A 13,192-nucleotide genomic window follows, 5' to 3' on the forward strand; every position below is an offset into this window, starting at 1 on the left:
CTTCACATTACCCCGAATGACAGAACGTTTTTGATTGTGTATCAACAACCATCATAAGACTCTGCGAGGGTATCATTATTAAGGGGTCAGAATATTTCTTAATAACGCAGCAGTATTTACTAACGAAGACAATTTAAAAATTAACACAATTTATTTGCAATTATTCAAAGGTGTACAATAATAACATCTGTTGGGAGTTAAAACACCGAGCAGAATTTACACCCCCAGACTGTCACGAATCAGTTGTTAATTCAAGTCAGAATAATTCCTATAGTTTCCCAGAAAATGCATTTAATCACCAAATCTTAAAGGATTTGTCTACTAAAGCTTAACATCTTAATATTCACGATGTATTTATAATAAAAATGAAGTCACCGGAACATTCATGAAGGACAGAGTTATAAGAGTACGTTATCTTTCTTTTGAAGTGATAAACATCGACATCGAACGTCCAAAACAATCTAGGTTACAGGTGTAAATCAAGTTCACTACATCATGCACATTCAAATTAAATTTCAATGTATTCAACACTGTTTAGGCCTACCACAAAGCGGAGTCTTTTCCTAATATGTGATCTATCTTATTTTAGACAGTCTATAAATGATCTGAGTGCAAGAGAGCTTCCTGTTAAAAGTAACCCAAGCCTTGCAACTGAGGGACGTGTCTCTGTGACTGCAGATAAAGAATTGAAGAAAAATATTGGCAAAGATATTCTTATTGATGAAGAGACAACGGAAACTGGAAAGGTACTTGGAAGTATACGAACGTATTAATCTAAAGTTTTTTTTTAAAGGAAAAGTGGTGGTTTAAGTGTAAAGGAACTAGATTTATCAAAACTGCTAAGGAACGTTTAGTAACATGATGCATTATTTCAACTTCAAAACCATCAGAGCGTACGACTTCACAATAAAATAAAGACTCGGAAAAATGGATCTTGGAAATATTCATATCTTGTGGTCAGTTATCTGAAAGCTAACTGATAAACATCATTCTGATTCTGAGTATAGGCACTCCGTAGTTGATAGTAAAATTATATTGGAGTTCCTTGACAATATTCATGTACTCTTTGGAGATCAGGTCTTCCAATGGTCTGTTGAAATGCTTATGGGCATACATTTTTAAGCCGTTCGTTACATACTGATACTGATTTTTACTACGAATTACCCCGTTTGTCTAACCAAGATGGAGACGGTAATGCGGGTGTGACCGGTAAAAAGGGGATGCTTACTTCTTCTAGGCAACTGGTCCCACTTCTGGCGTTTCCAGGGTCCTTATTTTCCATTTTTCAATTTTATATTCTTTATAAGAATATGGAATTATCACTGCTCATCATCTTCAATTTTTCATTAACAGAGAATGAGAACAAGGAATATACATGCGTACATTACCGATACCATTATTCTTCTATCTTTAATTCTGAGTGTTTGTAATAATTCATTAGGTGAAGTGGAAACAGTTTCTGACCTACTTTAAAGCTGTTGATCTGGGATACTGCATCTTGATAATTACCCTCTACGGCTTGAGTGAGATTATGACTCTCCTGGGAAACATTTGGCTGAGCAGATGGACAGATGACCCTGTTATGAAGTCAGCCAAAGCAACAGCGAATGCCAGTAGCAGTGTTCATCAAAGGAATATCCATTTCATCGGGTGTTACTTAGGATTTGGACTAGGGCAAAGTATACGAGTTGTTTGTAATATGTACAATGTAGGTAGATTAATAGATTCAAAATCATACTCTGAATATTTCAGAATGTAATCTCTCTCTCTCTCTCTCTCTCTCTCTCTCTCTCTCTCTCTCTCTCTCTCTCACTTTACTCACACACTGAATAAAAGTGCGAAGCACTTTTATGTTAAGTTTGTTAGTAAAATGTCCGGAGTTTACACATCGATAAATTCTTCAAAAAGAATGTTTGATTCTTATAATTCCAATTCATTGACTTTATTATATAGGGCTCACGGCGGGTGTGACCGGTCAGCAGGGGATGCTTACTCCTCCTAAGCACCTGATCCCACCTTTGGTGTGTCCAGGGGTCCGTGTTTGCCCAACTGTCTATTTTGTATTGCTTGTAGGAGTTATGAGATTGATCACTGTTCGTTATCTTCACCTTGCATTAACAATTGCAAAAATTTGAATAGTTTCCCCTCACTATGTTATTTGTTTTCAGGCGTGTATGAATACATCGTGTTTTCCGATTTATTGATGTATGAACTCTTGTTCAGCTTTAATTTTGTCCAATCAAAACAATTGTAATAAATAACATTAGAATTAAATATAATAATTATTATTATTATTATATCACATGTTTACTTCTTTAATCAGTGGATATCCCCATTACAATAATTATAATTATTACAACATATATTCCTATTCCGCGCGTGACGTACCTAAATTCCCATTGATACTGTTGTAAAGATCAACTAAATTAATTTTTTTTTGGAAAGAATGACATGTACAGCTGCAACAGGATTATCATTGGGGACATACGATTAACAAATCACAGTGGTATTAAACGATTTAGTTAAAAACTTAAGTGAAAAAACATACCCCAACTAAATTATGTAGATAACTGGTCACAACAGTATCCAATCAATCAACAACTACAGCAGTTTAAATGAAATCCACACAGAAATATTTCGACAATTCTTTCAAATTCAACAGCTTTTCAACAATCTGGATCCGTTATCCAGTTTCCATTCACTCAGAATAATGTTGCCTTTCGAAACACATTAAATAACACTGGAGCCACAAACATAAATGTAATAGGAAGAGTCCAAAACTTTGCTAATGGTATCATTGTGAATGGGAAAGTAATTGTAAACATCACAAACGATTCAAATCTGTCATCCAGAAAATGCCATGTGCGATCTACAGCTCCGACTCAATGACTGACTTAGTACAACAAATAACTAAACAGTTCAATTAAAGAGTAAAATGTCGATATTTTAATTTTGTAAAACTCTAATTCGTTTAACTTCAATCAACAATAAAAATAGATATTATCAAACATGATTTGTTTGAGTATTGTAAAAGGCACTTTTTCTTTATACGTAATAGTGATGTGTCTACAGAATGGTACGCGGCTTTGAAGGCCGAAATGATTTAATGTAAATTGAAATTATACCTTGGGAATAACATGTAATAAAAAATATCCTATGGTTTGTGGTTTGATGTGATTTATATCCAACTCGTTGTGTGTTTTCTAACCTTTCGCCAAGGCTCGGCATAGAAAAAGACAAATCGTTGGATATGTATTATATCAAACCACAGACCATGGGATATCATATATATGATTTGATCACTGATCGTTATCTTTACCTTTCAATAACGGTATAAAACAATGAATTCCAATACATCACTCAAATCTTCAGAATATCGTTTCATATGACCTTTAGATGTATATACGTAAATACACTGGAAACAAGTTGTATACCATTCATTCGCAAACAACAATTTAACATGCAATGATTTTCTTTATAGAAACATTTCGTTTATTTGCAATAGGGTTAGAGTAACCCTAACCTTAGTTTCAATAACGGTAGTATATGCACAACATTTTTTATATAAATATTAAATACACTAGAAAAGAATATTAATAATGTTTCTTTGCAATGTCATTATAACATGAGATATACTGTAATGCATTTCCATTTATTTGCAGTAACTGCTATGGTGCTATATGGAATTCTCTATGTATTGAGAACAACTGCTGCATCTCGCACACTTCATGCTAATCTTTTGTACACAATTGTGCGTTGTCCAATCAGATTTTTCGACACAACTCCATCTGGTCGGATCATTAACCGTTTCTCCCACGATATGGAATCAATAGACAGTAGGCTACCACGTAGTTTAGAAAGCATCCTGTTCTGCACCACATCAATTCTAGGAGTTCTGGCAGCCATCACATACAGTGCTCACTGGTTTCTGCTTGTAGTCATCCCACTCGCCATAACATACTACCTTATCATGGTAATACTGTTGTTAATATAGCATATCGGTTCAAAACAATATCAATAATCCATTCATTTAGTATTCAGTATTTAGTATTCAGACATTGGTGCTGATATTTCATGAAGGTAGCACACAATTGTCATTGCATGTGTATAGTTCCTCATTGTATATAACGATTTGTAAATTTATTTAAAAGTGTCAAATCAAATACCTTTGATGCTAAAATGTTCGAAACATTTAATCTAGATTTGCAATATCGGCGTTAATTATTGTACACGACCTTATTGACATCAGTGAGGTGCTGCATGAAAGGCGAAGATACAGAACCGTGATTAATCCCATAACTCCTACAAGCAATACAAAACAGATAGTTGGACAAACACGGACCCCTGGATATACCAGAGGTGGGATCAGGTGTCTAGGAGGAGTAAGCATTCCCTGTCGACCGGTCACATCCGCCGTAAGCCTTATAACAATGTTGATACAGTGAAACTCTTAAATGAGATCGATTTAGAATTCTAAAATTCTATGGTCGTTATAATGATCTAGTGTGCAAATATCATTGGGCCAAATGCTGTCCGATGTATTTCAAACAGATTGTTAGGCCGTTATTGGCACACTGATTTGACTACGGATTACTCCGTTTACCTGATCAAGATATTGGTCTTACGACGGGTGTGACTGGTCGACATGAATTGTTTACTTTTATCGGTACCTGCTCCCACCTCTGGTATATCCAGGGGTCCGTGTGTGCCCAACGCTGTATTTTGCATTCCTTGTAGAAATTATTAGATTGGTGAATTTTCATTATCTTCACCTTTCAAGATGCATATATACATATAATAATGGTTCTCAATGATGAACAAACATATATTCAACATACGATATCATATTTGTTTTTGAAATCTGAATATCTTTTAAAAATGGAATTAACTTGTCCGAAGCGTTCCAGTTCAATTTCATTCTGTGAGGCGTGTTTTGCATTGTACGGATTGAAACTAGCTCAGAACTACCCACATCAATTACCACCCATCTATTCATACATAAATACAGAGTAGAATGAACGTAACTGATATGGAAAACGTTGCAGTAATTCAATGTAAGACAACCATCGAACAACATTCTAAAACATTCATTGGAGTGTGCATCTATTTTCACTTTTATCTTTCAATGGCAAAGAACTGAAATCATCCAATCTGCATTCCTAAACTCCTCAGTAGCTCCACCCAGAATACATACGCTGAAGATAGGTTGAACCCCAGTAGTGGCACACCTGGAGTGTTAAAATGGATATTGAATGTTCCGTTATGGCATGTTTAGTACTAAATGTTATAGTCCGCGATACACAACTCTTACTATATTTGTCGGATCTCATATTATAGGTCTAAATTAGTAATACATCATCTATACCTAATAATGTCTCGCTATGAGTATGTCTAGTGTCACAGTCGTCATTTAAAGTCAGGGTTCTATCAAACTCAGAAGTCAACAATGGATTTCATGGTCAGCACATTTCTTCACCTAATTGATTTAGCTTTGTTATATTGTATTAATTGATATCCGTGGCCGAGTGGTTAGAGCATCGCGCTCAACATCACACGGCCTCTAACCTCTTTGGGCGGGGTTGATTCCCGCTCGCGCCGGTAAGTGAGAAAGTTTCCCAGTTTACTTTAGGAAGGTCGGTGATTTCTTCCCAGTTACATTGTATCTGGGTTCTCTCCTCCACCAATAAAAACTGCGCGCCACTAGATAACTGAAAAATTGTTGAGTGTGGCGAAAAACATCAATCAATCATTGATCTATAGCTACTACTGATTATTGATATGTTTCTTTTCGTTGTCAGAAATTTCACGTGCCATCTGCCACGCAACTGGGAAGAATTATTTCGACCAATAGATCCCCAATCTACAGTTACTTCAATGAGACATTGGCTGGTGCTAGTGTGATCAGGGCATTCGGCGAGGAGAACCAGTTTATGGATGAAATGCAGAGGAGAGTGGATGCCTTTCAGCAGGTTGACTGGGCTGATATAGCCATCACTGGGTTGAGTATTCATATTATAAAAATTTTGTCACAAGCATTTTATACAGACAAAATTCACCATATTATGTATGTTGTATAATATGAGCATTTTGTTGAATTCAAGTTGTCCCTCCAATTATTTTGAACTCGTATGAGTGTAATGATATCAAACGAAAGTAGTCACATGTGAAGCGTTTTTACATTATTTAATGCACTTACTTGATAAAGCTTAGATACATTTATCAAATTCTAAGTCAATACAAAAATTCAATTTAAAGATAAAAGATTTAGTTTGAGACTTGTACTAATACGTAAATTGAAGACTCTCTTGGGTCAGTTTTGTTTGGTTTAGTAAAAGATAATTCACGACGTTTTTCGTGGCATTTCGGGTTAATTCACTTGCATCATATCTTGTTTCTACAAAACAACTTGGGATATATATTACCGGATCTGTTTTAGAGCTAGTATATTATGATAGTTCGAAGTTGTGGCAAGTAAAAATGCAATGGCAACTCGCATGCATTACAGAATGTTGTAAATATGAACCATACTAAGTTACCGTAGCAAATAAAGAGTGGAAAACCTTTGTTTGGACTAGTCGAAGAGGTATTCGAGACTATTCCATTACCAGTTCGGTGATATATCCACTGAGCAAACCATGTATATATATAGTGATACCACTACAATGAATAAGTGAAGATCATGAACATTGATGAATTTCTAAAATCTCATAAAAATACAAAATTAGAAAAAGGGCAAACAAGCGCCCCTAGGCATACCAGAGTTAGCATCAGATGTCTAGGAGAAGTAAACATCCCGTGTTTGCAGGTCACCTCCACCGTGAGACTTATATCTTGATCAGGTAAATGGAATAATCGGTAGCCACAATCAGTATGAAAGGTGAAGATAACAGTGATCAATCTCATAACTCCTATAAGTACTAAAAAATAGATAGATGGGCACACACGGACCCCTGGACACAACAGAGGTGGTATCATGTGCCTAGGAGGAGTAAGCATCCCTTGTCGACCGGTCACATTCGCCGTGAGCCCTATATTCAGATTAAATAAACGGATTTATCCATAGTCAAAATCAGTGGGCCAAGAACAGTCTAACAATCGGTATGAAACAGATCATACAGCATTTGACCCAATGATAGGTTGTATTGGCAAACTAGATCGTTATAACAACCATAGAATTTGCGAAAAGCTGTCTTTAATCAAGACTGTTGAAACCCTTGTACCATCAACATGTTTGTCAGTAGCTTGCCTAGATTTGAAAACTGCCCATACGCAGAACAAGCTCTTTCGTAGCGAATTGAGAGATAAAAACACCATATGCAGACGATAATGGAATATTGCTATATAAATATGGGAAGTTGACGATGGAGAAGCTGAAATCATGCCGTTTGTCATAAACTTGAGTTGTTAGTTTACCGTTAATAACAAATCATATGGAACACGTCAGACAATATTTGACGCTATGATAGCTTGAATTTGCAAACCATTGCTACAAGACCATATACTTTGCAAAAGCAGTTTGTTGAAACCACTGTTACATCAACTTTTTTGTCAATAGCTTGTCTCAATTTAGAAATTGATCATACACAGAACATACTCTCGTGTATAGATTAACTCAAGTTCAGTAGGATATATCGAATCAACACTCGAATGAAAATGAGTATTGTTAATATATAAATCGTCATTGATATATCCAATTGAGGCGATAAAGGCCACAGCAAGATACATTTTCTCATTGAGAAGATTTTGAATGAATTCTGCCTCATGAGAATACAGAAGAACAGGTCAGCTAATAATAGGGCACAATTTGTGCTCGTGGGAATTATAACGGATGTTTGAAGACTACGGAACCCTGGTATATTTCTTATATTAAATCCGGAGTACTTGTGCGTAGAATCAGAGAAGCGTTTCAGCAATTGTTTGGATGGCTTATTTCGAGATATGAATATGTCAATGTTCTAACGATTTTGTGTCATATTTTAACAGCCTCAGAAGTTCACAATTAGAAATACTGGGCTGTTTGGTCATTTTGGCGGCCTGCCTAACAGCGGTAGGAACCAAAGATAGCATTAGTGCGGGGATGGTTGGACTCTCAGTTACCTACTCTTTGACTGTAAGTCACAGATGAAACCACTTTCTAGATTTAAGTTACAAAACATGTAGTATATTTTAGCTTCTCTTGTTGTGAATTATATGATATCAAGCTTTGTAAATCAATTTTAATCATTAACGCATATGTGAATATATGCAAAGAAGAAAATTTGACATCAACTGACTACATGTACATTTTTATGTACAAGAATTTTGATTTAATGCGTTTAATCTTTGCAAGATAACACAGCTGATGAATTGGTTTGTATACGACCTAACTCAGTTACAAACTAAAGCTGTATCGGTGGAGCGGATAGCTGAGTACACAGACAAGGAATCGGAGGTAAAATTTTCTTCATTTTTATCTACTCCTTGCAAACTATTTCTTCAAAACCATGCTTCAGTTTTAGACACATTTAAAATCCCAGTCAATGGGTCAAATGAATATGAGTTACCGTACCTATACTGGATTCCTAAACTACATCAAAACCCATTACAAACAAAGATACATTGCTGGATCCAGTAAGTGCTCTACCAAGCCCTTATCTTTGGTCCTCACGAAAATATTAACAGCTGTGAAAGAGAAACTTTTAACTTAATGTACGCCTGCATATGACAGAAGTGGTGTTAATCAAATGTGGATTCTAAAAACATCTAAAGAACTTTCAATAAACTTGAAATAGCAAAACGTTTCTCAAATCAACATCAAAACCTATGACTTTTCAACACTATACACGACCATTCCTCATGATAAATTAAAGACTAGACTTTTTGACATCATAAACAGTTGCTTCTGCAACAAAAATGGAAAACGGAAATATTCATATCTAGTGATCAGTCATTAAAATAAATACTTTGTTAAACACCACACTGATTCCACGCACAAGTACTCTGAAGTTGAAATGAAAATATGCTAGAGTTCCTCATTAACAATATCTTCGTGGTATTTGGTTATCAGGTCTTCCAACAGTCTGTTGGAATTCACATTGGCAGGAACTGTGCGCCTTTGTCAGATGACCTGTTTTCATATTCGTATGAAGCAGAATGTATTCAAAAACGTCTACGCGAGAAGAAAAAATATCTTGCTGTGGCCTATAATTCGACATTTAGATACATGTATATCGATGACGTTTTATCTATTAACTTTCATTCATACGTCGATTCGATATATCCCTTTGAGCTGGAGATAAAAGACTCCACTTCTGCTTCATACATGAATATTTTATTGAAAGTAGATATTAACAGCCAACTAACATCTCAACTTTATGACAAACAGCATGATTTCAGCTTCTCCATCGTCAACTTCCCATATTTATGAAACAATATTCCATTATTACCTGCATATGGTGTTTATATCTCTCAATTGATTCGATATGCAAGAACTTGTTCTGCGTATAGTCAGTTCTTAAGTTGAGGTAAGTTCCTGACAAACAAGTTGATGGTACAAGGGTTTCAACAGTCTCAATTAAAGTAAGCTTTTTGCAAATTCTATGGTTGTTATAAGGATCTAGTTTGCCAATGCACCCTATCATTAAGTCAAATGCTGTCTGATGTGTTTCATGTCGATTGTTATGCCGTTCTTGTCACACTGATTTTGATTACGGATAACTACGTTTACCTGATCAAGATATAGGGCTCACGGCGAGTGTGACCGGTCGCCAGGGGATGCTTAGTACTCCTAGGCACCTGATCCCACCTCTTTTGTCCAGGGGTTCGTGTTTGCCCAACTATCTATTTTGTATTGCTAATAGGAATTATGACATTGATTACTGTTCGTTATCTTCACATTGCATCATTCAGTTTAATTTACATTCACCAGTTCTTTGCCAGAAGTAAACTTTTGATGTTTCAGTGTTTGTGAGTCTTGTGAGAAACACTGTGATACACAAGTCTTAATTTGAACATCAAAATAAGTGCTTACAAAGGTGCCAATTCTAGGTTTTCAAGTTCAGTTCCTTTGCTAATTGAAGGGTATTACCAACCGACTCCCTTTTCCTTCCGTTATTTTCCAAGTCATCTTTCTCACTTAAAGATATAGTGATATAATATATTTAGGATTCGGAAGTTTTGTAACAATTTCCTGCTTTCCCAATATTGGGTAACTTAGAAACAAGTTCCATATTTCCAGAAGTATTCATTGCCATATAACCTACCCTTGAATTTGACAAGGAAAAGAACATGATTGAGAAAGTATTATCAATATCACATATTTATGTATGCGCTCTTTCTTTAATGAAAAGGATTCTACTTCAGGCTGATCTAATTAATGTTGACCACCGTCCTTCAGAAGACTGGCCTTGTCAAGGTCAGGTCACTCTGTCCTCTTACTCCACAAGATACAGATCCCAGCTAGACTTGGTACTAAAGGATATTAATGCCACCGTCAAACAAGGAGAAAAGGTAGAGGAAAAGCGCATGAAAACAATTTTTAAACATGAGTTTACATTTAAAAATGTGAGGTTACTAAAACATTGGACAACTGTGGTATGCCCCATATTTATTTGTTTTTACAAAACCAGTAATTGTTGTTCTCCAAATTTGAGGAATGTTATCATTTGTGTTTAGGTTGGCATTGTGGGGAGAACAGGGGCAGGTAAATCTTCCTTGACTTTGGGTCTGTTCCGCTTGATAGAACCAGTCTCTGGGAACATTGAGATTGATGGAGAAAGGTTAACAGATCTTGGTCTTCATGACTTTAGGTCTAAAATGACTATTTTACCCCAGGTAGGTCATTTTCAAATATGTATTGTTTTTTAAAGATTGAATGGCATTTTTCGTTTTGATTAAATCTGACGAATTCTATAGTACCGATTTTCATTTTTATTTAGAAATAAAAATGGTTGAAATTATATCACATCATCAATTATTATATACGGTCAATATTGGGTCGTTGGCTGGTGCGAGAAAATCATCATTCTATCATTGAGAGAGAGAGTGAGAGAGAGAGAGAGAGAGAGAACTGTGAAACTGTGAAACATATATATTAGGTCTGATTACATCTCTCATTGGAAGGATCCTGTGTTGTTTTCTGGTACCCTGAGGATGAACGTTGACCCTATGGACGAGTACACGGATGAAGAGATCTGGAATGCCTTAGAGCATGCTCATCTGAAGTCATACGTTCTGTCCCTCTCTACTGGTTTAGACTCAGATTGTGGGGAAAGGGGAGAAAATCTCAGGTAGTGAAATATTTATGTGACCTGTGACTGTTTTACATCACATATATTGTGGTTGGATAGGAAAAAGACCGAGACGGTTATTGGTTGAAAAAGTTATAGTGATTTAATAGATTTAGGATTCAGAAAAAGAGAGAAAATCAAATTAGATCCTTGATACTCCATAAACTGTGGAAAATCTTCTATATCACTGGGAAAAAACTTGAAAAACTAATTCCTAGTAAATTGTATTAAATCTATTTTCAGTGTGGGGCAAAAACAGCTAGTTTGTTTGGCAAGGTCTCTACTTAGGAAAACAAAAATTTTAATTCTGGATGAGGCAACGGCAGCTGTTGATTTGGAGACAGATGATTTGATACAGAGGACGATACGCGAGGAGTTCCGAGAGTGTACAGTGCTGACCATTGCGCACAGACTTAACACAGTGATGGACTATGACAGGTATACAATATAATTAACACAGTGATGAACTATGACAGGTATACAATATAATTAACACAGTGACAGGTATACAATATAATTAACACAGTGATGGACTATGACAGGTATACAATATAATTAAAACAAACCCCTCATTACTACGACCATGAGCGCTGAACTTTACCTCACCTACAGCTGGTGACGATTCAGTATGAGTTAAAAATTCTCGACAAACAACAACACACATACACACACAAATATATAAACATGCATACACACATAATACACAAATACCTTATATAAAGAACACAAAACTAATAGTTGGAAGAACACGGACCCCTGGGTATACCAGAGGTGGGGTATGGTGCCTGGAAGAGTGAATGTCCCTTGTCGACCAATCACACCAGCCGTGAGCTCTATATCTTGATCAGGTAAACGCAGTAAAACCTAGTCAAAATCTGTGCAGAGAACTGCTTATCAATTGGTCTAAAACGTCAGAGAACATTTTACCCAATGACAGGTTGTATTAGCAAACTAGACCGTAATAACGAGCGTAGAATTTGCAAATTTCTGACTGTAAATGAGACCGTTGAAACCCCTGAGAAAAAGATATAAACAAAGTCAGCTCTTGTTTCATCCTTCGGTGGTGATATCATACTCCATACTCACTTTATCGGTTTGTTCAATGACATTTTGATGTGGCTATCTCCTTAATTCATGAAGTGTTTGTAAAAATAATTTTACATTTTGTTTTCAGGATTATGGTTCTTGACAAAGGCTGTATGCTGGAGTATGATACACCACAGAATCTTCTGTCAGACGACAAAAGCATGTTTCATGAACTTGCCAAAAATGCTGGATTAATCAAATAAGAAAACATACGTGCAAAGATATTCGTATAATTAATTCTATCATGAAATTAATAATGTTGGCCTTTTTTATATTGACAAAGCGAATGCTATCAAAGTTATGTATAATTCTTTGCAATAGTGGGGAAAATGTAGCATGTGAGTGGTTTAATCCTACATGAGAGAAAAGAATTTATATCAGAGTATAATAAATTCAAGGTTGTTTGTAGTGTTTCTTCTAGTCTATTGATGTTACTTTCAGGGAGAAATAATTTCTAAAGAAATACTTTTTATGATTATTTCACCAGATTTACAAATCGAACTTTGGTATCTACAACTTGGCGTTGTGTATGACTTGATCTACAAGTCGAACTTTGCTATATATACATGTAGCTATAGCTTAGCGGTGTATCACTTGATCATTGGATCAAAGTTAATTGATCAACATGTTAGACTTTGGTATGGAGAATAAGCTCCAGTGAACAGTATTTAGTATAACTTTCATTAACACGAATGGCGCGTTCTAAGCATCTTATAAAGCTTCTGATCAAACGTTGAATTTGACTTGTAGTAGACTTGCCATTGCAGAATCAGTACCTGTGTAAATTCATCTAAAGTTTGATTTGGCTTAGATGAAATCAGCGACTTATGCTATCCAAA

The 13,192-nt window shown here is 35.7% G+C and overlaps 1 protein-coding gene across 3 annotated transcripts in view; it reads left to right on the top strand.

The window, feature by feature from the left end:
- LOC125664125 (multidrug resistance-associated protein 1-like) overlaps positions 1-12,766 on the top strand; it is a 43,441-nt gene extending 30,675 nt beyond the window's left edge. For all 3 annotated transcript variants that reach the window (XM_056152647.1, XM_056152649.1, XM_056152648.1), the window contains 11 exons: positions 590-746; positions 1,442-1,679; positions 3,663-3,973; positions 5,799-5,998; positions 7,984-8,110; positions 8,330-8,431; positions 10,342-10,488; positions 10,654-10,812; positions 11,101-11,267; positions 11,511-11,705; positions 12,442-12,766. In XM_056152647.1, coding sequence (XP_056008622.1) covers positions 590-746; positions 1,442-1,679; positions 3,663-3,973; positions 5,799-5,998; positions 7,984-8,110; positions 8,330-8,431; positions 10,342-10,488; positions 10,654-10,812; positions 11,101-11,267; positions 11,511-11,705; positions 12,442-12,556 — 1,918 coding nt within the window. In that variant the 3' untranslated portion in view covers positions 12,557-12,766. The remainder of the gene's footprint in view (positions 1-589; positions 747-1,441; positions 1,680-3,662; positions 3,974-5,798; positions 5,999-7,983; positions 8,111-8,329; positions 8,432-10,341; positions 10,489-10,653; positions 10,813-11,100; positions 11,268-11,510; positions 11,706-12,441) is intronic.
- Positions 12,767-13,192: the final 426 nt, after the last annotated feature.

Source organism: Ostrea edulis, chromosome 1, assembly GCF_947568905.1.
Source record: "Ostrea edulis chromosome 1, xbOstEdul1.1, whole genome shotgun sequence".
Lineage (NCBI taxonomy): Eukaryota > Metazoa > Mollusca > Bivalvia > Ostreida > Ostreidae > Ostrea > Ostrea edulis.